Below are 24612 nucleotides of genomic sequence, written 5' to 3'. Positions count from 1 at the left end.
TAAAACATTTGGCTAGAAACCCACAGGGTGAGTAAATAAGTTGCATTCAATAGGAAACCATCCTAAAAATTCAGTTGGAAGTTCCTAAAATACTTTGTTGGAATCGATCATTTCCAAGAAATGCACCCATGCTGAAAACCATTCATCATTCCCATTGTACAAAGCTCTGCTTCCTGACGGATTGGTGGTGCTATATCTATTATTAATCCCACATGAGGGGGTCAGTGCTCTTTACCATGGTTGGCTGTATGATGACTAACAGCATTTGGCCTGAATTCAATCAACATTCTGTCTTTCCAAACATCTTTTTGATGAATTGAACACATGAACACTTTCACTTATTATTAAGTCAAATATATGGGAAAAGGTTGATTTAACCCTGGCCTTTGTTGTGTAAATGTTTTTATGGAGCAAAATATTTCTGTGAAGCATTAAAGGGAGACAGAGAAATTAAATTGTAATGAAAGAAACAGTGAAAGTGACAGTCACTATGCATTTCGATACAAAAACAAATGTAAAGACTACCAGAAATTTGTACCAAATTCCTTTTTAATCGTTGTCACATTTGTTATAAACATGATCCTGCAACTGACAGTACACCCAGAGGAAAGAAAGAACTGCAATTTGTTATCAAAGTGAAAAGGTGGGAAAAGACAGCAAGAATTAACAGAGAAGAGAGAAATGAAGATATTCAGTGCATTAAAGTTTGATGTCTGTGAAAATTTTTGGTTCCACTTCGTTTATGGTTCTACTTTTTTCGGTTCCATTTCTTGCAACATTTCTGTATCTTGAAAGCTTAAACATTGGTACACCAATAAATAAATGAATAAAAGGGTTTTAAAGAAATTGTACATGTATATGGCCTTCTAAAAAACAAAGCAATTATATTAAACAACAGGCTTGATTTTTGTTCAAAAAAAAACAAACATATATACTGACAACAGAATCACCCAAACCATTGCTGACACTGGCCTCTAACAGAACTGTGTATCTCTGCTTGCATTCCATGATGTCATTACTGTTCATGCATATCCAACACCCCTGGCTAGGGTCACATATATGGCTTGCATTTTAAATGTTACTGAATATACAACTGAATATTTAGATTCAGATTAAAACCACCCTTGGCTCAAATTGTCCAAACCAGCGTCTACACCTGAGATTTGAACCTCCGTTACCAAGCTTAACTCCAAACCAAAAGCGTTGAAGTCCATGAATTCACGACCAAACTCACCCCCGCCCTGCAACCCCTATCCTGTCCTCATAAAAACAAATGGAAAAAATATATCTGAAGTGAGTGAATGAGCACGACTGTCCTTGACTGGGCAAGGGACGTGGGAATGGGGTATCAGACGCTGTCCTTATCGAACTCGCAGACAAAGTACATTGTGAGGTGGCAGGCCACATCCACCCAGTCCCCAGCCGCCACCAGCTCAACGCAGTCCTCGTCCTCATAGGCGTTGTTGGGCTCCCCCTCCCGCCACTTGCTGAAGGTGGTCATGGGGGAGTGGTTGACGTAGGCGAAGTGGCCCTCCTGCTCCAGGTCGTTGATGCCAATATAGACCCGGCTCAGGCCAGCCTGGGTGATGTAGGCAGCCACTGCGGCGTTGGCACCTTCGTCCTTTGGCATGGCCAGGTGCCCGCCCCTGCCCTGGCAGTAGAGCTCGGCGTCCGGGTAGCGCTTCTCCTCTTTGACCAGCAGGTAGAGCTTGCTGTCCGTCTCCTTGAGGCCGGCGACAGCTGCAGGGGAGGGCAGTGCTGAAAAATGAGCACTTGTGTTTCTGTAATCATGCTGCTGCATTGCCCCATCGCACAGCGACACACAACACACAAAGCTGAAAACAGGAGGGTGTCAGTTTAAATGTGCACCACATGGACACAAATAATAGTCCCAATGCATAGTTGCTTGAACCAAATGGCTAGGACTCAATTCTTAGCCATTTCTGGAATGTTTGCGTTACATTTAGTTTATTTACAGAAAGCACACAGTGATTTGACATATATGTTATGTGTTAAATTATTAAATTATTAGAGACATACCATTTTTTATGAACTTCAGGTCATTTGTCAGCTGAGTCACAAGGATATCCATTTCGCCAATCATCCTCCTTATTGGTGCACACTCACACGGGACGCCTGGGAACACATTTGGTGCAGCGTCCACAGTCAGTACGTCACAAGTAAAACTCACCTGGATGCAACTCTAACATTATAGCACAGGATCCATTTACTCACAGGGATAATTCCCCTGGATTCAGTTCTAATAATGTAGCCCAGGGCTGCCCAACCCTGTTTCTGGAGATCTACTGCCCTGTAGGTTTTCATTTCAACCCTAATTTGGCATACCTGTTTCTACTAATGAGCAGCTCAATGAGATCTCTAGCTGTTGAATGAAGTGTGCTCTTTTAGGGCTGGAGTGAAAACCTAGATATCCAGGCCCTGGGCTGTGCAGCCCTGATATATTCTACTTCAGTGCAAGAAAAATTATACCTGGGTCTCCATCTGGCCCTTGTGGTCCAGGATCTCCCATATCTCCCTTTGCACCTGTTGAGGTAACACTTATCAATTTTAATATGAACAATGGAGGGGGAAAAACTGTCACAAACACTACCGCACTAAAACAAGAGGTGGAAGAGTGAGGCCTTGCGACCCCACCCCACAGTGGGTGGAGCTACAGTTGGCTGTCAATCACTCACCCATAACCAACACTGTTCTTCATATCAAAAGACTGTGATTGGATTATGGTGCTTTCCGGAATGGCAAACCGAAAGGGCTTTACCTTTGATACCACTGGGACCCATTTTGCCATAACGTCCCATCAGACCTTTCTGCCCTTTGAGTCCAGGAAGCCCTACAAGAGCAAATAGCAGAGAATATAAAACAGGAAAACGTATGTACAAAATGTATAATAATCTCAGGAACATCATGACATATGCCAGTTTGAATCCCATTTGATTATAAGACAATGTTAAGATAAGAAAGCTCCTGAAGAACTTTGTTGTTCCAAAGAACTTCTGTCCAAGTCACAGAAAAGTTAAAATAACTTTCCCGAAATGTGGTAACAGGGCTAGTTGAAATGCCAGTAACTTGACTGTCCCCCATAGTATGTGTATCCTCATACAGAAAAAACAAAGAGAAAACGAATTTTACTCTGAATGTTTACTGAATGTTTACTGTACCAGAGCTGTTGCGTAAAGTGCAATCTGAAGTGCGACAACAAGGAAATGAGTCCACATTTCACCAAATACAGACTGCCTACTGAAACTGTGACAAAACTGGCATTGCTGACAAATTTTATGACCGCATGCAGTTATTGGCCAAGTATCTCCTCAGTAACAGACGGGCTGTGTTCTGCCTGGGTGGCAGCATGCGAGTTCAGCTGTCCCACCATCCCTCTCCCCCTCGTTATAAACAACCGCCATCATTAGCAGTAACTGTGCATATAGCCGCTCGGCTCGCACGACCTCCAACCCCTGCCGAGTAAACATTCTGGAGCTCTGGACTTCCTTATAGCGAGGTAACCGGACGACCAGAGGTCAGAGGTCACAATTTCACTGGTTATGACCTAAGAGATGAAACCCAGGGAAAGTGTATGGCTCGATGTAACGAGTGTTTACAATTAAGCCTCGTAAAGGCCATTGACTTGGTGTGTGTTTCACATGTCAACACAGTTACTCCAGGAATCATTTTCAAATTTAATGACTTCTCATTAAATGCACTATTTGTTTCAATCTTCAGTCAAATGCGGGAAAATTTTTTTTTTAATGTTGTTTTAGTCCAGAATAACTTCTGAAAAAGACCACATGGTCAGTCTCCTTAGTAAAAAGTTCCCTTTTTCCTCCGCTTTTTCGGATGGTTCACTTTGTGACAGTTTTGGGTTTTGTTTATCTGGGCTTGTCAGTGACCACACTCATCCAGCACAGCACCGGAGTTCACAGAGTACTCAATTTTTACTCCAAGTCAAAGTTGCGTGCGTCACTGAAAGGCGTACCTGTCTCACCGGGGGGTCCCACTCTACCTGGCCTCCCAGGTGCTCCTTTCACTCCCTTCTCCCCTGGCTCACCTGTGGAAGGGGCACAATGTTAGGAGTAGGTGGTATGGGGTAACAGTTAAGGAGCTGAAGCCAGAATATCACAGGTTTCAATCCTGGGTTGGGAATTGCCATTGCACCCTGGTCAAAGGCTCTGAACTTCAGTAAATATTCAGCCGTTTGAATATTATTATTAATAAAATGTAATAATAATGGAATACTGCATTTTAATATTGAAAAGCAGCTGCTCTAGCAATCAATACTGCTAAACTACCAATGACAACATTACTGTTGTTTGGCAGAAATAAAAAAAAAAAACAAACAAGAAAATTGTTTTGTAATCCCTTTGTCAATATGCAGTCTGTTGTAAGTCAATATTATTGTAAATTATGTGTATTTGTTGAGGTTACATGAATGTTTGTCGTGTTAACTCTCCCACCTGTGGAAAGAATGTGGTATTCATCTATATTTGTCTCTCTGTAGCTGAAGGCATTCCAAATATTTAACAAAATTTGCTAAAAATTTAGTGCACCAAAAAAACAAAACAAAAAAAGAAATGCTACACAGTATGCAAATTCAACCCACTTAAACAGGTAGATTGACACACTAATTTTATATACAAGTCAGTTGGATATGAAATAATGCTATTTTTAAGGAAGCTATACAGTCCATTTTACAACATTTACCTTCAAAACATGTAAATATATATTTTTTTAAATAAATCCTAGATACCAAAGATGGAAACACCATTCCAAACACATATCAGGGCTTAGTTTTACAACTGTTGGTGGTACACTAACCTTTCATAGGGAACAATGGCTCAAATTACAATGTAATTAGGAGAGTTACTTTCACGTCTGAAACACCCTTTAACTTTGAGGTCATGGTGTGGATACCTTTGAGACCAGGAACAAGGATCTGGACCGAGCAGGGCTCCTCGGGCAGGTGCTGGCAGGACGTCGACTCCAGCAGCGTCAGACCCAGCAAAGAAACCAGACTGCACAATGCCAACCCCTCCACTCTCATCCTGATGTCTGGAGAGAAGGGCACAGGTACAAACAAACACACACACATACACACACCCTGAAGAACCTTTGAACACTTAATACTAAGGACACACTAACAAACACTGCCACTGAAATGTGAAAGCATGCCTACACAATGCATAATTACATGAGACCTCTCTCACACAAACACACATATCAAACACAGATATTGTAATGTCAGCCGTACAACGAAGGCACAAAGACAGGCAGTGACACACGGGTGCTACCATGACCTTGAGATGATTGATGTTGTGTCTTAAAACACACAAGATATCGAAAAGCAATTTGTCAACGTGGTCAGAGTAAGGTCTTTGTAAACAGGTATTCACAGAGCATGACACTCTGTTTAACTACATCACTCACACAAGCAACTGACACAAAACGCAGCTCAGACCACACTCCTAGCAAGTGATAACATAAAACTTAGAAACATATTTTGAAACGTAACATTTTTACTTAAAACAGTAAATAAATAAATACAAATTTTTCCAAATATTTATAATGATTCTACTTTCCGATAATCAGAAAAAAAACACCATACCGGACGATCGCTGACGACAGCCACTTCTTCAGTTGTATCTAATAGGTTTACCAATTGTGGTTAAATATATAAATTTCAGATAAAACTCTAACTTAGCAATACAACCTATAAGAAAGAATCAGCGTGCCAATATCTGGAAGGGTTGGCTCCTGAACCTCAAAAATTGCATACAGTTTATATAGCTTTAAAAACAGTAGGCAATAATTGTCTTGCGTAGGCACGATACACTTGCCACACAATAATGTAATACTGAAAGTTATCTGTTTCCTAACTTTACAACAAACGCGAACGATGTCGCGTAACACGTTCGCGTCTCAAAGAATATAAATCATACCTTTGGCCGTAAACTTCCAAGCCGCTGGAGCAACGCGCGCCTCTTGACGTGTGGCAGAACGCAAATGAGAATCATGACATGGCCGTTTTCGGAACTGTGCGTGCAGGAGGTCTGCGCGAGGGCTCGCGTTTTTCTTGACTGCACCCCCGAAATCGGGGGCCCAGAATGCAAGCATCCATAAACATTCGAACTGATAGAGCAACGACATCTGGGCCACCGGCAGATACAACTGCGTGGGAAAGCGCTGTGCCGTTGATAAGCTGGGGCCCACTGATAAAAACGACTAAAAATTTACCTTGAGGATTATGCTGTGGGTTCAATCAAGATGTTAGTATTTTACTTATGTAAGGCTGCTCCATAACAGGAAAACGACCTCTGATAATCATCTTATGGAAAAATCAAACCTGTGTCCTAACAATGGGATGAATGTAAGGCATGTAGGCCAAAGTTAATGCAAACGCAGGTAAGACACTAAATCAAATATTCGCAGTGTTCTTTTAAATTATTATCGCAACAAAATTAGTAGTGACAGTTTTGTTTATATACCTTTTAAATGTATACATATTTAAAAGGTCAAAGCCCCAAACCATAAGGACACGCTACACTCACTGAACTCTCCGTCTCCATTGCATTACTGCCCCGCAGTGGCAGAATAAGCTAACTGCACCCATCAAAACTCGAATCAAAAGACAGTACCACAACATTTTTCCTTAACACTCAATAACAATAAATAAATAAATACATAAACATTCTTCAGCATCACAAAAACCACTCATTTTGGTGAGTTCACAGATAACCAAAACTAACTGAAACATTAAAGAAAAGTGTTGAGTGTGGTGCAGCCCATAGAGTAGTGGACTATCATGCAGGGGTTCATTCTCCTGCCATGGCACCTTCTGAGCTGTCATGCCAACTGTTACCCCCAACACTTTCTGCCAATCTGAACAACGCAGTTTTTAAAGAATAACAGTAAAGAACAGTTTAGATTTAGAATCCAGACCAATGTCTGCACCTCAGGTGAGGACTCATAAGACACCTTCATTTTTCAATACTCAGACCAAGATGTGGCTTTTACCAAGCACCCGACAATGCAGAACTGTGTTCCCTTTCCCAGAACCTGTTAGTGTTGTAGCTCTATGTCTAGCACAGTTTCCATGATCGAGAGATGCATTTACTATCTGTGTTGTGATCTCAGATTAGGTTGTGCAGTTAGGTAGACACACATTAGTTTGGTGATTTCTCAAAGATCATTTTCCAATCTCAATGTCACCTTTACACATACTCTTGCACCATATCTTGCCATATATCTCTTCCCACAATGGTCTTAGAGGTCACTCTGGGTAAGAGCATTTAAGATATAAATTACATGCAATCATTATAGCTTAGCCTCATCATGGTGCCGTTTACAGAGGGAACAAACAAGGTTAAGAGTCATTCAAACGTGCTATTCTCAACAACAAGGTAGTGTGACATCAAGTGGAGACTTTTTTTTTTTTTTTTTAACTTTCACTCACTGAAGAACCCAGCAATGATTCCCATGTGAAGGTGATATTGACAAGAATACCATCAAATTAAGTTTAACAAAGTAACCTTGAGAGGAAGGACTCCTCCTCATTATCAATTAGTGCAATGCCAACTCTTCAGTTACCATCCTGAGGAGTCAAATATTTATCTAGCTCCTTATTGATATTAGATATTATTACAACTGTCTTTGGAGCGATAAGCTAATTACAGTTTTACTAGTCTGCATGTGGGGTGGCAAAATCTTTAGAAAACTGGGAAATCTTTAGAAACTTGTAACCATGGGGTTGTAGGTTCGATTCCCCAGTGAGGGTACTGCGAATGTACCAGTGAACAGGGTAATATCCAGCAGCATCAATGGACAGTATGTACATAAACAAACTGTGAAAGTTTGTTTATAGGTTTAGAGTGTCTGCAAAATTCCCAAATACAACAAATACATCCCTCACTCAACATCGGTTAGCATCTCCATACTGTAGATGCTGGGAGGAGCAGCCGAAATAAGCACCAGCAACAGGAAGAGCACCATTAAGCATGGTGTATTTAAAGAAAAACCAAAGCATTAGGTCAAGACATTTGGAACACATTACAAATTTGTTTGGTCCAGCAGGATACTTTGTTGTGACAATGCTCCAAAGTTAGTTTCACAGTACCGTTTCACATGAGTAAACAATGGCCGCCAATTTAAAATGAAAGGCTGTAATTCTATTTGGATAATTGCTATTTCTGCCACACAACACATTTTGTATAAACGCTTTCGTTCGGTAAAGCCTTGCTGAAACAATCGGGAGCTGGATTAAGAAGTCCTGCCTAGACCCCTTGTCTGTAGCTGTAGCTTGAGAACAAAACAGGAACAAAAACAATGTGGTGACAGAACACAAATTTATTTGGCCCTCTGTCCTTTACAACTGGAATTCTGGGAATTCAAACACAACGTCTTTGCCCGTGAGCTTCTTGTAGACACCAGAGAAGGTCTCCACCTGTTAGAAAGAATTGCGCATATTTTAACAGTGAAGGATTACAGTTTGTGCAAAAACCAAAAAAGTGCAATTTTTCAGGACATTAAAGCGTATATATCATGGCAATTTGTTTTATCTGCTTTGCGACAATACATTCAAAAACGAATATACTTTGAAACATCACAAGCATTTTGATATAATTTTAAAAACCATGAAAATAAGATAGAGATCATTTAATCACAGGTCAAAGGTAATGCAAAACCTACCAGTAAGATATACAGAAACGTCTGTAGATTTATTTATTCTGTATCATGCGGTTCACTTCTTTTTTTATCAGTCCAAGTGATCATAGATATAGTAATATAGCCCAGTGGTTCCCTCGCATTCCCAGCCCATGAATCACTCAGTGAACGAATACAATTTGTCTGCGTCCCACCCCATATAAAAACACCGTCTAATGTGTTCAGATATGGACTTGCATCAAAACAACTGTACACTGTAACGCAGTGCATGCGTAGCTATGTAAATGGTAAATGGGGTAATGGTAAATGGACTGCATTTATATAGCGCTTTTATCCAAAGCGCTTTACAATTGATGCCTCTCATTCGCCAGAGCAGTTAGGGGTTAGGGGTTAGGTGTCTTGCTCAAGGACACTTCGACATGCCCAGGGCGGGGTTTGAACCGGCAACCCTCCGACTGCCAGACAATCGGTCTTACCTCCTGAGCTATGTCGCCCCTTTGTTGTTTAGTTTGGCTGCTGTCTACGGACAGTTTATAACAGGGCTGCCCAACCCTGTTCCTGGAGATCTCCCGTCCAGCAGGTTTTCATTTCAGGCCCAATTGGGCACACCTGATTTCATTAATTAGCCACTCAATGAGATCTCTCGCTGTTGAATGAGGTGCGCCTTCATTATGGCTGGAATGAAAACCTACAGGAAGCTGATCTCCAGGAACAGGGTTTGACAGCCCTATTTTATAAATACGGAAAAAGTAAATCTTTTCTCGCACGTGTATCCGACAGCCCAACTAAACCCCCTTCGACGGTCAGGTCAGGAACTTGCCTTGTGCTCGATGTTGTTTTGTTGCGCCTTGTCCAGGTGAACCCTGATGAGCCGGCCGCTGTCCAGCTTCACGCGGATCCTCTTGCCCACAATTTCGCTGGGGAAGACCAGGTCCTCGAGGATAGCGTCGTGCACAGCAGTCAGAGTGCGACTGGGAGAGGTTCAAAAACAGAAATAAAATCAAGAGCAGACCTTACGCTCCACTGGGACACCAATACGATACAGTGAGTTTCACACTTTTGGCATGAGCATTTACTCCCTTAACAGGTACCATTAAAAACGCTGAATTCAACAGCTTCCCTTTAAAACTGCACAACACCTGCTACTTAATGTTGACTAAATTCAGCAAAAACCGCAAACAAAATACACTTGGATCTAGCCTACAGTGCTCCAGCATATAAGTGATTTGCTAGTACCGAACGCAACATTTAAGGAAAACGCCCCGTTTTCTTTCAAAAATTACAATAATAAATTTGACACCAAATATGTGGTTTGAAATAACCTGCTTTGATGCCATTTTCAGAGCATTACAGCTGTAGAACATCAGCGCTTCTTTTAAGCAGCAATTGGCAGAGGTGCACATGACGAGCCGCCAGCGAGCTCGCAGACACAGTCCGCTTACCTCCTGGGGCGTTTCTGCTTGTTTTTCGTCCGACTCTTCCTGGTTGGCTTGGGTAGAATCCTCCTCTGCAAAACAACATTTCCCTCCATTACCTCAACGGCTTGTCACTGGGGAGCCAAATCCGACTGATCTCAAGGCTCAACCGTAAAAGGCCAATGCCCAGACTCAGCCTTTGGTTTCACCGAAGCCTCTTTCATTTAAGTGCCCCAGACATCGGCACTGTCCTCACCTGGGTAATGAACCAAAAACCATCTGGTTAACAGACCACCTCCCCAGCCACTACACCACACAGTTGCCAAACTTCCCATCAACTACATTTACAGTAACAATAGTATTATGATTTTAACCCAGATATGCAACGATTCAGACTATGACATGAGATACATAAACACCTTAATTCAATTAAATGCGATACTGTTTCCTGTAAACACCTTATTTCAGATAAACCTCCTACCCGGGAATCTAGATGTTTCAGCATGTTCTATTTTTCATGGAGTCTTGCTCACACATCTCTCTAGTTCACCATGTCAAACCCAACAAGCTTGCATTTTTGAAGCAATGGCGAGACACTTTCATCTTTTGGATATGAAAGACGTTAATGCAATGTGGTTTTCTGGGCATACAAAAGCATTGCAACAGCACTGTTAAATAAAAAATGTTTACTGAGAAGATACTGAATAAGGATGGAAATGATCTGTTCAGCTATTCTGCAGAAGTGTGTGTGGGGGGGGGGGGGACATAAGATATTGCAAAAGTGAGCACCTCTCCCAGACAATGTAGCTAGTGGGAAATTTCAGGCACGTCTTTTACAGACTTTATTTGGGGTACCCTGATTAATGGCTGTCGTATCTAATGGTACAAGTAAACAATTAATTTGGAATATTATTGTAACTTGGCTAAGAATATTCCAGAGAATACTGTGTGCATGCAAATGTAGCCAGTGACAAAAGAGGGTTTTCACAGTGGCCTAAAAAAAATGTATTGCCGATTTACCCAACCTCTCGATCAAGGACCACGGACCAACCGCCAAAATCACGCTGCCTTTCATGCAGTGGAAATGATCGCAGGGAACAATCACAGCAAAAACAGTCGCACGAGAGCTTAAGTTCATATGCCGTGCCCACCACATCACTTTCCCTGCCTTCTCAATTTTTACAACAATGTTGAAAGAAGGGAGGACGTCCACAGCTTAAATGCAAATTCTAAACTGGAGCTATATGACGCTAATATTACCTGTGCGATGAAGACCACGTGCTTGCCACTGAATTTCTTCTCCATCTCTCGCACGAGCCGCACCTGTATCTTCTGGAAGGACTTTAGCTGGGGCACAGGCACGAAGATGATGATGGCCTTCTTCCCACTGCTGACCTCAATTTCCTGAAGAGTGCACATACGACCGCCACGTTACATCACAAGCTTGCTTTGCATTGGGCACTCAAACCTTTCCAATTGCCCCAAACTTAAGGGCCAATTAAATGTGTGCAGTAGACTATCACATGTAGCACTATAACACAAATGGCCTCAATGAAAATGAATGCTGAACCAACGCCAGCTGTTTCAACGACAATTGAAATCACAGCCAGTTTAAATATAAATAATTCTGATCCAGGATCGGATTCTAAGGTAAAAATTAATTAAAATAAAAAGTAGCCATGGAACCATCCCACATGCCTAATATCTCAGCAAAAAACTCAACTTTTTCACAATTCCTAGGCTACTGATCAAAGACAATTTTCATTTTCTAAGGACTTCAGGAACATTTTTAAAATTCAAAATCCAAATCTAGTCCTGTTACCAGCTCATCAGTTATATCCTGTGTTTAAAAAAAAATAGAATTCCAGTCTTTGAATGACAACCTTTTTAAAATTCCATGATTGAGATATACAGTGAAACAGAATGTTTCGGAAAACCAATATGCAAACATCAAGCACCTTCAGAAACTCATGACAAAAATACAAGAACCTTCAAGTGTTCACGTGCAAAACAAAAGCAACTTCACGATCTTAAATTCATTGTGCAAAGTAAAGTACGCCCAAGACTCCACAGTGCCCGTGGTAAACCTGCATTTAACACATTATCCACCTACACTGTTAAATACTAGAGTTAAGAAACTTTCCTTGAGTAAATCACCAGCACCAAGCAGAGGATTCAGACCTACTAACTGCAAGTCCAGTTCAATTAAGAAAAATGGTAAACCAATGGTATATTTGCACGGAGTGAAAAGTCACACTGTCTTGACAAATGAGCTTGACAGCAACCAGCTCTCACCATCACAATTTTACATCTAAAGGTCTGTACTGAGGGCAAGCAAGCAGTAAATTATATTGGGAGAAAGAAATGTAATGCTAATGTTTAATGTGCAAATTACTGATTGCACAACATAGTTTACCTTCCCGGTCCCAGCTTTCAAGACCATTAGGGGACAACAGGACACTGTCCTCACAGCAACAAAACAATATGTCTAACTCTCTATACTATGAGCTGTCTGATTTTTTATCTTGTGAGATGACTTTCAATAAGTCACCTTATATTCTGTCACAATTAGCCGATCGACATACCAAAACACATATACTAATGTGGACACTATACCAAATGACCCATGCAATATATCATCATATGGAGAGGATAAAAATAACGTAAGAACTTTAACATTACACATTCAGCCAGACAAACCCAGCAATTGATCCTCAATAAACCATTCAGATCACAAAGATAGAAGGCAAATAATCTATGATAACAGCTGATCTACTCACCTTAGCAGCAGTGATATTGAGCTCCCTTAGTTGAGCCTTCAAGTCAGAGTTCATCTCCAACTCCAGAAGTGCCTGAAAAAGTCAAGACCTGCATTACATTACAGGCATTTGGCAGACGCTCTTATCCAGCATAAGCGCTCTAGCTCAGCTACAGGAGATAACTAGATGTGGTTAAAAGGTAACTTAGATTTTCTCGGAGACAAACACGTGTCTGTTTGACAGACACTCACCTGGGAAATTCCAGATTCGAATTCATCAGGCTTTTCGCCGTTAGGCTTCACGATTTTGGCGCTGGTGCTGAACATGGCCTATCTGTAAACAGAAAAAAAATATGGTACACAGAAATGCGATTGCCAACTGCATGATTTACACACCATGCAATCCATGCTTGAGGCAACGGCTAGTCAATCGCAAATGTCAAGGCTTCTATCTCACCAAACGTCAGTCTGTCTATGCTTCAGTGAAAAGATGCTCATCATAAAAAGCTACGTTCAGAACAATTAAATTAACACAGTGCCGTTAACTGTGCAACATAAACTGGCCAAGAGTTTATTTGTGCAGTCAACAGATTAGAGGTTTAGCTGTCATGCCAACACAAATACGTACTTTTAGATTGATTGTACATAACAACACATAAAGCGAACTCTGCAGTAATTTCGCAGACATTTGCTGTCGGACGTTATAAATTACACTTGAACACTTCTGTAAACCGCGGCTATCCATCATCAGCTACCACCACATTTGCGAACTAGTAACTGTGTATAACAATACATCATGGGTCATCCTATTCTTTGCTACTGTAATTCATTTTGCCAGATTATCATTCGTGAATTACCTAGCTAACGCCAGAGACTTCGAGTGTGGATTAAACACATATGGAGGATCATCCGCTGTCAAGCAGACATTAATCTAAGGTATCCAATCAATTATATTGTATAAGGAAAGCAATAAACAACATTTGTGCATTTTCAATATGTTTAAATTACAATCCAAATCCATTGAAGCGAATCCGGTTAACTACCGACCTTATACATTGACGGCCTGGCTAGAAGAACGAAACCACGCGAGAGGCTGCTAAAATCACGTTATACCCAAGAACCCTGGGAAGACTTCAGTAAGGTATAAGGAAAATAATTTTAGCTGTAACACGTCACTTATTATTTAAATGCAATTATAACATAATTGTGTTACATAGCTGTGCTGCGTGTGTTCGTTCATTCGTACAATAGCACCTGTGCTTTCTTTTTTCAGAGTAACGTAGATCTATGGAAAATCTGCACGCGTATACATTCGTTGGCATGCAATTAAATATTTAAGAGTTAACATATGTCGCTGCTGAACTGAACTGTAATACTCTGTTGGGAGTGTCCCATGATTTTGAAGAGAGAAAACATGTAGGCACTTTATATTTTGAAATGTGACCATGTTGAGACTCAGAAAGGGGCATATATCTTTGTCTAGACTGCCCACTGCTCATATTTTAATAAATCAGAATACTTCACTCTCAAAGCTCAGCTACAGTTACCATTAACTAAGCCTCAATTAATGTGGGTGACAAATAACTGTTAAACCAGGCATTCATACAAATGAAGGACTGATAACAGTCTCTTCATTTTAAATAGCAGCATTGTGATGGTGGCTGCTTAAGCCATGTATGTACAGGCCTAATTCATTGATACAGTATCTGCATATAGGGATTGATACCACCACTGGTGTCTGAATGTCTGAAGCTTGTATACAGTGGTATGCAACATATATACTTACAATAGCATGGATGTTTTGTTGATGTTCTAAGTTAAATAAGTTAACATAACCTCTGTGCGTAACAAACATAAACATGGCATTACTTAATGGGCATTTAGCACTTTTATCCAGGCAGACTTACACACCCTTTTTTTTTTTTTGCATTTTTACACAGCAGCCCATTCATTTTTACAGCTGGATTTTATTTTATACTTGACGCAATTCAAGTCATTAAGTACCTTGCTCAAAAGCAGGTCAGCAATGCCTTACCTGGGAATCAGGCATGCAACCTTTAGGTTACATGGCCTGTTCCCCAAACCATTAAACCACACAGCCACCATATATACTTCTGTGAATTTTAATGCACAATTACAATTTACTGAATTTAACAAATTAAAAAACTAAAAATAAAATAAAACGGCAAATATGCCACGTGCAAAAGTTTGAGTACCCTGTCAGTCAGTATTTATCAACTGTCTTTGGGAGAAATCACAACTTCCAAATGTTTCTTGTAGCCAGCTAACAGTCTTTATATTCTTGCTTTTGGATTTTTTCAGACTCTTCCTTGTAGAATCCTTCTTGTTCAGTAATATTCTTATATCTTCTTGAATGCACTTAGTGTAATATTTGAGATCTCAAAGATTTTCAATAATATTCAAGTCTGGGGACTGTGAAGGCCTTACCAAAACCTTTATCTTTTTTTTAATTAATGGTAGTTCATGGTTGATTTTGACTTCTGTTTCGAATCAGTCTTGTTGAAATCCAGCCTCTTTTCAATTTATTCACTTGACTCTGAGACTTTATTTTCAAGGATTTTTAAATATTTAAAAAATATAACACACACACCATTCCCTGTGCCACTGACAGACTGCAGTCACTCAGCATAGATCAACCCGCATGCTTAACAGTTGGCCACGGCATTTTTTTCTTTCTGTAGTTAACTACACATCAAAATGACAAAAAGTAATGTACTACAACCACTACACAAATTTGAATGTGTTGAACTACCAGCAAATGTAATCAAACTACTAGTTAAACGACATATGTACATGTACTTAAAGTACTCCTCAACGCTGCTCTGGTGTCAGCTAAACCATTCTGTAAGTCATTTGCAGTGATATGTGATATTTTGGAAAATTGTGCATTGTAAGAGTGTTAAAGGAGTGACTTCAAAGGAATTTTGCATTGGCTTCACACATGGCTTCTTCAGGATTCAAATGATGTTGCTTTGTCTTCTCACTTTGAAAAGATTGACAAGGATGCTTCCACCTCAGCATATTGTTTATGTTCTGGTTGGCTTCTTCTGAACTGAGTCACATGCAGCAAATGTCAAGTATCAACGTGGGTAATACCAGAAAACAGTCATATTCTGATTAATTTACCAAATGAATGATCCACCCCACACAGCTATCTGTACCTAAAGATCACCCCTTCATCCAGATATTTCACTTCCTGGCAATGAATGCAGTGTATGAAGCGCCTATTTTTCAGTGGTAGGAGAGTGAAGTTTGATTAACCCCATAATGGGTGGAGTTACACTGTATCGTTAATCACTAGCTTGAATGAAGAGATACTTGCTTTCATGTTGAAACAATGAGCAGTTTCAAGGGTTCATTGCTGACTACACGGAACAATATTTTCTATTAATTGAATTTTGTGAATACAAATGCTTCAGCTTTTATCAAGACGACTGCTATGACAGACACGATATGACAGTTTATGTAGCTAAATATTTGAGACTGCTTAGTGAAAATGTGCAGGATTTCAACCTTTCAGTTTGCGCTGTACCAATGTAACTAGTTAGCTTGCATTTGTTTCAGTAATTTATTGTATCCAGCTAGTTGTTTTATTATTACCCATTATTCATATTAATTAAAGTGATATATTTAAATGTTAACAACTGCATGTCTTAGTAGACAAGTGAGCAATACTTCATGCTAAACACTGGTACTCAATGTATATTCATTGTTCGTCTCCGGACTGCACTCTCATCACAATGCGGCCTTTGCTTAAAACATCCGGGGATTTTATTTGAAACTTATCCAAACAGTGGGGAGCTAGGCGTCCGGACATCATTAGTAGCTACACATATAAAGGTTCTGAACTCCAGCGTCACGTTAAAACGAAAACTTTACCTGTTTTTAACAATACGCCTACACCTCTTCTTAAGTTTAATTCGTATGGTATTTTAGGTTTTGCTTGTTTTTGTGTGTGCCTTTTTTCATTTTTGGCTAGAGCGAGTTAATCACCCTGACCAATACGCAGTTGCGAAGAAAAGATAAAGGAATAATATAAATCGCTGGCTAGCTAACGTTACACAAACACAACTCCAGATACATCTAGCTACCCTTTTGTAAGGGGGTTCATTTTAAGGTAAATGCGTTCTAGATAGCGAAGACATACAAAAATCCAAAGACCGAATATAGCAAAAACTCAGCAATCATAACTTTGGTCGAAGAAAAAACACTGTCCATTGTAACGTTAGCAAGTCGACCACCTAAGTAAGACGCGAACAACACCAAGCAGTACGAGTCGGCGCGAGACAGCAACGATAGGTTTGGCAGAAGAGAAGCGCGCATCTTTTTTACGTGTGGAATGAACATGGTCCACATGAGTGTTTTTATCCACGGTAAGTGTTTCAACCATTGTTTAATTAGTATTGGTCACTCTTTGAATCCTTGATAGTTAGCGTACAAAGCTCTTCAGTCAGTCCAAGGAGATGTCTACAGTTTGGTAGCTCGGTGCGCATTTTGGTTTTATTGTGACGCCAGCTAACGGTAGCCAGCTCGCTAATGTTTGCTATGTAGACAGTTTGCTACCACTAGGCAGGACATAGTGTAACGACGGCTGGTCAGCGAGGTTAAAACGTTATCGGGTGTTTCATCCGACTTTACCTCGGAATTAACATTAGAAATGTGTATCCATGAACTATGGTCGTCAGTTTTGACTGATTGGCGTACGGCTATTGCTATTTGTAGCTAGCTTAGCTTGCACTAGCTACAGCCAACAAAGCTTTATACCAAGATTGCTAACCAAACAGATACACTGTGCTAGCATTATATTAACTAGCAAAAAACCGGTTCAAGTGTAAAAATTGTAATGTTCATTTGTGAACCCTTTAGTTTCCAATATTGTCACGATGCGACATTCAGAAAAGACGTATTGGCTAAATGACAACGATGTGACCCAACCGCCAGCATGTCTCGTTCTGAGGTTAATTTAATAGGTAGTTTGCTAACTAGCTATCATAGCGCCTACGTTAGCTTTATGTGGCCTAGAAACCTGAATAAAGATGCATTTACACGTAGTTACTACGTGTCTTTGTGCACAGACAAAACAATCGCTTTCGTTAACGTAATATATTGACAAATTTTGTTCCAGCTTCTGACGAGTACTTCACGTCAAGATTGCTTGTTTTTAATCTCATCAATTAAACAGACCAACCCAGATGTACGGTTGAAGTTTAGTGGTATTCGTGTTATACATAATCTTAAGAATTTAATGTCACGCAGACTAGATCGTGTCTTTCACAGTTGGATAAACCATAGCTGTGTGATAGCGTAAGGTTTTTAACATTCATTTGTCACAAATCAAACGCGACCTAAATAAAGATTCTTCATTTGGAAGCCTCTGTGCGGTACGGTTATGAAATATTTCACAAGGCAAAGTCTGTACATTTTTAATTAGGTCGCCAACATGGGTATAAACATTCAGCTCGTTAAACACAATATTCTGTGCCTCTATATTGAGTATTTGAATGATCACACGGTGCATTCTTTGCACGAGTTATCATATAAGAAAGGCAGTAATGTTCATGGCTGCAGCATTGTCGTTCCATTTGAGGGAGTGCAGACAGCCACATGCCTTCTCCCAGCTGCCGTTTCTTTTCACTCCACAGTCCACAGCGGAGCAGTATGTTCATTGCGTTTGAGGAGTTATCCATTCCATGCCTAGTCGCCACAGGTAGACCGCAAGTGTCACATTCACTGCAGTCATGCAGTGGTAAGCCTGCTGACACCCTTTTTTAAAAATATATATTACGCTTAGATATCAAAGGGTCGATAGTATATATGTGGCAGCTGCATTGACCGCCAGTTGAATAGATCTGTAAAGCCTGTCACTGACAAATTTGTACTGACAGAAGAGCACAGTTGACAGCTCCTGTCAAACGCTTTAAAAATGACTTCAGTCAAAATATTTTGTAGCTTCTTTAAAGAAGTACGTATTTCTTGGAAGCACAATTTCCCCCCAAACTCACTGTCAAGTTCTAAAGCTTCATAAGCGTAGCATCAGATGTGCTTGTCAGCATAAGTAGCTTAACTGGGGAATACTTACACCAAGGGTTCACAACTTTGGTCCTGGAGGGCTGGTCTCCATGCTGGTTTTTGTTCTTACCAATTACCTCAATTTTCTGACAGCTCTATAAACTGCACTGGTTCACTCCTCTACTTGAACACAGTAAAATCTGTAGGATTCACTTGCAGTCTGTGGCTGTAGCTGATGATCATGCAAATGTTAGGTCAAGATATGATTGAGCTAATTAAATTATTGAGCAGAAAGCTGAAAAAGTATCAGCCATTGTGCTTGTTGTGCACCACTGATTTATACCATCTTTGTTGTAAAGTAGTCCCTTTCCTATTTTTAATCTACTTGTGTAATTTTCCTTTTCCTATTACAGTGTTGGAAAAAGCTGTTGACTTCGAAGATAATCTGTAGCATTTTGTTTCTCCGAGAACCCTTAGGCCAGTGCTGCCCAGCCCTGTTCCCGGAGATCTACTGTCCAGTAGGTTTTCTCTCCACGCGTAACAAAGCGCACCTCATTCCACAGCCAGAGATCTCGCTGAGTTGCTAATTAGTAGAATCAGGTGTGCCAAATTAGGGTTGAAATGAAAATCTACAGAAGGGTAGATCTTCAGGAACAGGTTGGGTTGTCCTGCTTTTGGCCGTACCCGTTTCATTGTTCCGCATTGGACTAGCCCACATTTTACGGTTTCTTGACCTGCCAGTACCGCTGGAAAGCCCTGCCGTACAGCGACTACTTTGACATGCAGTGCTCTAGAGCAGGAGTGCACGGGGAGGGCCCTTTCCGTTTCTGCGTTTCATGCCAGCTTCGGCTCTTAATTATTTAATTGGCCCAGTCATTTAGTAATTTTAGCTGCTGACAATTGAAGTCAGCTGACAGACCGTTCCTGTGTCCCAGTATGAACCATCGCATCGTGGTTCATCCTATTGTGATCTATAGTTAAACCAGCGTAAGTGTATTCCGCTAATTTGTCCAGTGTAATTGGTGGCAGCAAAAACCTGCATACACGCTGGAATGGCTCAGCCCTGCTCTAGAGAATTATTTCCACGAGTGGGGCACTGCCATTTTATTTTTCCTCCTCCACAGGGCATCACTTATAAAAGCAATTAGCTGACATGATAGGTTACATTAGGTGAGGGGAAGGAACGGGACTTTGACAGAATGTTAAACACAAAAGTCTTTGAATGCCCTGGTGCCAACAGTAGGCTGCCCTCCTGGCACACAGCACACTAATGCAGTCAATTTAGACTATTTTGCAGAGATAGCAACAATTCATGCAGGCACAATAAGACAGCCATTTACAGGATAAAAACATCAATGGTCAAACAGTCTGGAGTAAACAACTAGAGAGAATCCTCTGTCAGTTTTAAAACAGAATTGAGCAGAAATGTTTGACAGATGCATTTTGAGTGCTAGCATTTCGCTTGGAAAAAGTTGACACTCCTAAAATTACGTGCATTTTGGCATGGGCATGTAGAAAATGGTGGGGAGGATTCCCCTGGAAACAACTTTGGCTGAAGTACGTGCCACAGGCTGCAGATTCGCGTAAAGAGAATATGGTCATAGATGAGTCAGATGGCTCAGACAATTATGATGTTTTGCTCTTTTATTTGTTCAGCAAAAGAAATGTGAATCACTTGGATCTGATTTAAGAGGTTCTAGCTGACGCTCTGCCTGTCCTGGGTGTATTCCTGCCTCTCGCCCAATGCACGCTGGGATAGGCTTCAGAACCCCCTGTGACCCTGCCCAGTATAAGCAGGTATAGATAGTGGATTGATGGATAGCTGACACTCTACCTTGATGCTGTAAGTTACAGCTCATTCACAGATAGCATGTTGATTTCAACAGCATAACTGTATTTGCCACAGATAATGCCAGTTACATGTTGAAACCACACAATGAAAGCCTCAAAGGCTTTATGCAAAATGCAGTTCATTTAACATGTAATTTGAGGGTACATTGTGACACTCGTGAGTGGCGTTTGGGGTAGCAATTTCCAGAAGTTGACACGTTCATGAGAGCAGTCAAAAAGATCTTCAAGCAACGTTGAAGCAGAAATTTAAGGAAGCAGGTTCAGGCAAATGTTGCACAGAGCGAAACGGTACTTGTTCTTGCCAACCAACTCTGATGATACAACAACAAAAAAACCCTTCATCCTACGGGCAAGTTTATGCCTACACTGAGCACCACCAAAGAATGACCGAGAACAAATTGAACACAAATTTTATTTTTTTGTAATTTCAGTCCATCCATTTTAGTCTGTCATTTTTTATAAGCCTACACAGCTGCGAACTATTTTATCGTTATGATTAGTCATTTAATTCCTATACCGTTTCTATCAAAGACTTGCCATCGAACACTAAAAATGTCTGCAGTGTGGGAACATGGCTCTCAGTCATTGCCTGTGCTTAATTTGTGGCAATTGATGTAGATTACTGGGGAGGGGCAATGCCATAATTGGCCAGTTAGATAGCTGTATTGACCACTTGCTGAGGGATGACTGAATTGCAGGTGACAGCTGCCCTAGATACACCAGTGTCCCAAATTGTAAGGGAAGGCACAAGTCGGCATGCTGATAGTTATTTTTAAATAGCCATTTATGCCAAAATGCAGGGCATCCATGGCAACGGCTGTATGACAGTGGTTTAATTCCAGCTCTGTCATAGATTTCTCTCATGTGCCTTTATAAGCACACACTGCTCCATATATGGAGTCCTTCTACCTAATACACCTAACCCTGATCAGGAAAAAAGTGAAAGTGAGTGTGTTAGATGACATGTGGCAAGTCTTCACTCTAGGACCCGATGACCGCAAGTGCAGGAAGTGGCATCATGTGAAGCCAATGAATAAAGAGCCTGTCTTGTGGCAGTGAGGACTCAAGCCTGCTAACAAGGGGCTGTGAAGGTACCGGTCGGTTATTAGGGAGAGCGGAATAATGAACCCGTCTGACCGTGGCGACGGTGATCATTCACTGTTATTGCCTTTCAGTTGGGTTCTGTCCAAGACCAAGGTCTGGCAAATTGGGGCATGGAGCCAGATACAATTCAGCTTATGCCGAAACCGACGTTACAAACGAGCCCGGGCGATTTGCTGCCTTTTGACAAATTGAGATCGCTCGAGAGCTTCTGTTCATATTCTGGCTTTCTGCGGCGACTGTTCCTTTCCAGTCGCGAGGAGTATTATTCAGACTCGTCCAAATCATCATTTTTTTTTTTTTTTGTTGGCAGCAGCTCCGGCGATTTTAGCTCTGTTTGAAGCGCTCCGCAATTTTCTCTCCCCTGCAGAAATTTCATTGTGTACGGGCGCGTCACGGTTTCCGCGGCGGCTGAGCGCCGGCTGGCGGTCCCGGGTGCCAGCTGGGCACGGTTTTTAACCGCCGCGGACCGCCGTTTCGTAAAAAAGCGGGCATTTGCATGAGAAACCGGGGCCTGGCCACGTTCACGCCGCGCTTCCCGTTTTTGTCGCCGCCCGGTTTTTATTCATACGGCCTCTCGGGCAGGATTTCGTCACGCTTTCCGAATGGATATCTCGTGACCTCTCGTGAGATTATCTGGCCAGCCCGCCTGCCCGTCCATCCGTGTCACATCCAGTTAAACCGGGGAGCCGAACGCGGAAAGAATCCAGATCGGCCGGTCAGGCTGCCTGCGGACTGAGCCAGAACAATTTTAACGAGGCTGCAGAGGAGCGCGATCGAAAAGGCCGTTGAGCCGGAGTCTTGGGCGACCGGCGTCGAGCACGTCAGAACCCGCCCGTAGCACCGTGACCTGATTCTGCATCCCTTCTGTCTTCTGTGTCCCGCAGAACTCGCCCTGCAGCCATGATCGAGTGGGACAGACTGCGGACAGCGGAGGGAAAGGAGGTACGGAACCACCGACCGCCCCTTCTCGTGTAAAAGAGGAGCATATCATGGGGCAGAGGGAATTTGGCCCATGCCTCCTGTAAGAATGATAGGATTTTGTTTGCTTCCCCCTCTTTCTTGATTGTGAGTCATGCATGCGGTCAAACATGTCTTGGTGAGTCGGAGACAAAATGTGCTTATGTGTGACCCCTGGTCCCTTTCCCTGTTAGAATGCAGCTGGAGATTTATACACCGTGTCATACACATTACCCTGGAGCAAATCTGATAATGAAAACAATTGTTTTGTTAAAAAATGGAATATAATATTTTCAGTATAGTATTTACTAACCATGCGGAAGACAAATAACAGCTTATATATACAATATATTGGCGCGCGCACACAGAGGGAGCGCCATAATGTTTGGGACAAAGCCATATATTTTTCTTGATTTACCTCTGTACTCCATAATTTTAGATTTGTAATCAAACTATTCATATATGGGTTATCTTCAGATTCTCAGCTTTTGTTTTAAAGTGTATTATAATACATTTTTGCTTCACCATGTGGAAATAACTGCACTTTTTATACTCATACGCATGCACACACACACACACACACCAAAATATGTAATACAATGAGGGCCAAAAATTTTTGGGACAAAGCCATGTTTTTTCTTTATTTAGCTCCATCTCCAAAAATAGGAACTGCTGTCATGTTACCATTCATCTGTGGATATGCCTCAGTTAAGCCCGGAGTTATTTCTCAGAAAAACGAATGTCCGCATTCTCGGCTGAGAAGGCTGTGGGTGTCCTGCGCTTTAACAATGTCCCCTGCTGTGGACTTTTTCCGATTAGCGGCCTTAGACAAACGAAGCCGGAGCTGCCAGCTCTTTCTCTGAGCTGGACGCTGCTGAGCTTCATTTGTCAAAAGATGATGTCATGCATTACTGCACCCACTGCACATTCTATTCCCAGTGCTCATGAGAGGGATCTTGATTTAGGCTGACTTACTTACTGGCAAATTCAACTGATGTTGAAGACGATGACGAACGTATTAATAAATGAATGAAGGAGTGAATTGAATGAGAAGTATCATTTGAAAAAGTACCCTGTGCTAGCAGCATAAGCCAGGGAAGGCTGCAGCCCTCCTTCCACATAGCGCCTCTCTCTCTCGTGGGGAGGGGCACCGGGGCAAAAGCCGGTTGCCTGGCAGTGCCTGCTCCCTAGGCAACTGTTACCGACAGCTCTCGCTCCGTCCCCCTCTGTTCATTCACAATCGCTAAAACGTGCTGAAAATGCTTTATGTCTGACGGTCACTTTCGGGCAGTAAAGTCACTGGGGGGAGTGAGTCACTGAGCATAAATCAAGTCGGCAGCACTGAACGAATCCACTTCAGTTGAAGACTCGGAAGTTCTCGCCCATTAACTTTTACCTCAGCGGACGGTTTGATCTTGATCGGGCCGATCCGAACAGTAGATCACGTCAGTGCTTTAGTTGCACTGTAAACATTATCATTTGGCTTTCCTACAAAAAATAAAGAAAGGTACAGGCCGTGCAAGCAGCCAGTTGGGTCACCTCTGCTTCTTACGGGGCTGCTGTTTGAAAGGGGCGCAAAGCGGCAGCGGACTGCCGGCGACGTACCTTCTGCCCCAGCAGAACGCCCCGCTCCAGCGAGCGGGTCGACCTCGCTGGCGCGAGCGGGTCGCCGTCCGTTTCTGGGTCGGCCTGCCTTTTTTTTTTACGGTCGAAGCAGAGGGCAGGTTCTCCCGAAGAGAAGGCCCGATCCAAAAAAAAAAAAAAAAAAGCCTTTAATTTCCCGCCTCTTCTCTCCTGAAAGTGAAAGCTCCCTCGCCACGCCAC

General features: G+C 41.7%; 2 protein-coding genes and 1 long non-coding RNA gene across 5 annotated transcripts; 1 reads left to right on the top strand and 2 right to left on the bottom strand.

Moving 5' to 3' along the window:
* Nucleotides 1–530: 530 nt before the first annotated feature.
* Nucleotides 531–6747, bottom strand: colec11 (collectin sub-family member 11). Of its 2 annotated transcripts, none has more exons than XM_064333754.1 (7): nt 5952–6747; nt 4927–5064; nt 3992–4063; nt 2780–2851; nt 2491–2544; nt 2041–2136; nt 531–1758 (listed from the first exon to the last, which is right to left on the bottom strand). In XM_064333754.1, exons 1-7 carry the CDS (start codon nt 6157–6159, stop codon nt 1349–1351), a joined length of 1050 nt encoding a protein of 349 aa, XP_064189824.1. In that variant the 5' UTR covers nt 6160–6747; the 3' UTR covers nt 531–1348. The 2 variants fall into 2 exon arrangements, with proteins under 2 accessions (XP_064189824.1, XP_064189831.1); XM_064333761.1 differs by having other exon boundaries at nt 531–1740; nt 5952–6738.
* A 1590-nt stretch (nt 6748–8337) lies between these two features.
* Nucleotides 8338–13969, bottom strand: LOC135253896 (small ribosomal subunit protein eS7-like). 2 transcript variants are annotated; one of them, XM_064333735.1, is made up of 7 exons: nt 13894–13969; nt 13099–13180; nt 12869–12940; nt 11349–11492; nt 10116–10180; nt 9494–9644; nt 8338–8452 (listed from the first exon to the last, which is right to left on the bottom strand). In XM_064333735.1, the coding sequence occupies exons 2-7, from the start codon at nt 13171–13173 to the stop codon at nt 8375–8377; spliced, it is 585 nt and encodes a 194-aa protein (XP_064189805.1). In that variant the 5' UTR covers nt 13174–13180; nt 13894–13969; the 3' UTR covers nt 8338–8374. The 2 variants fall into 2 exon arrangements, with proteins under 2 accessions (XP_064189805.1, XP_064189814.1); XM_064333744.1 differs by lacking the exon at nt 13894–13969 and adding an exon at nt 13704–13845.
* Nucleotides 13970–16250: 2281 nt separating this feature from the next.
* Nucleotides 16251–24601, top strand: LOC135253890 (uncharacterized). The gene is made up of 3 exons (XR_010329711.1): nt 16251–17240; nt 22716–22852; nt 24590–24601. It is a non-coding gene; the product is annotated as an uncharacterized LOC135253890 (long non-coding RNA).
* Nucleotides 24602–24612: the final 11 nt, after the last annotated feature.

This window comes from Anguilla rostrata, chromosome 1 (genome assembly GCF_018555375.3).
Source record: "Anguilla rostrata isolate EN2019 chromosome 1, ASM1855537v3, whole genome shotgun sequence".
Lineage (NCBI taxonomy): Eukaryota > Metazoa > Chordata > Actinopteri > Anguilliformes > Anguillidae > Anguilla > Anguilla rostrata.
The sequence above is the reverse complement of the archived record's forward strand: the minus strand, read 5'-3'. Positions and strand labels throughout refer to the sequence as shown.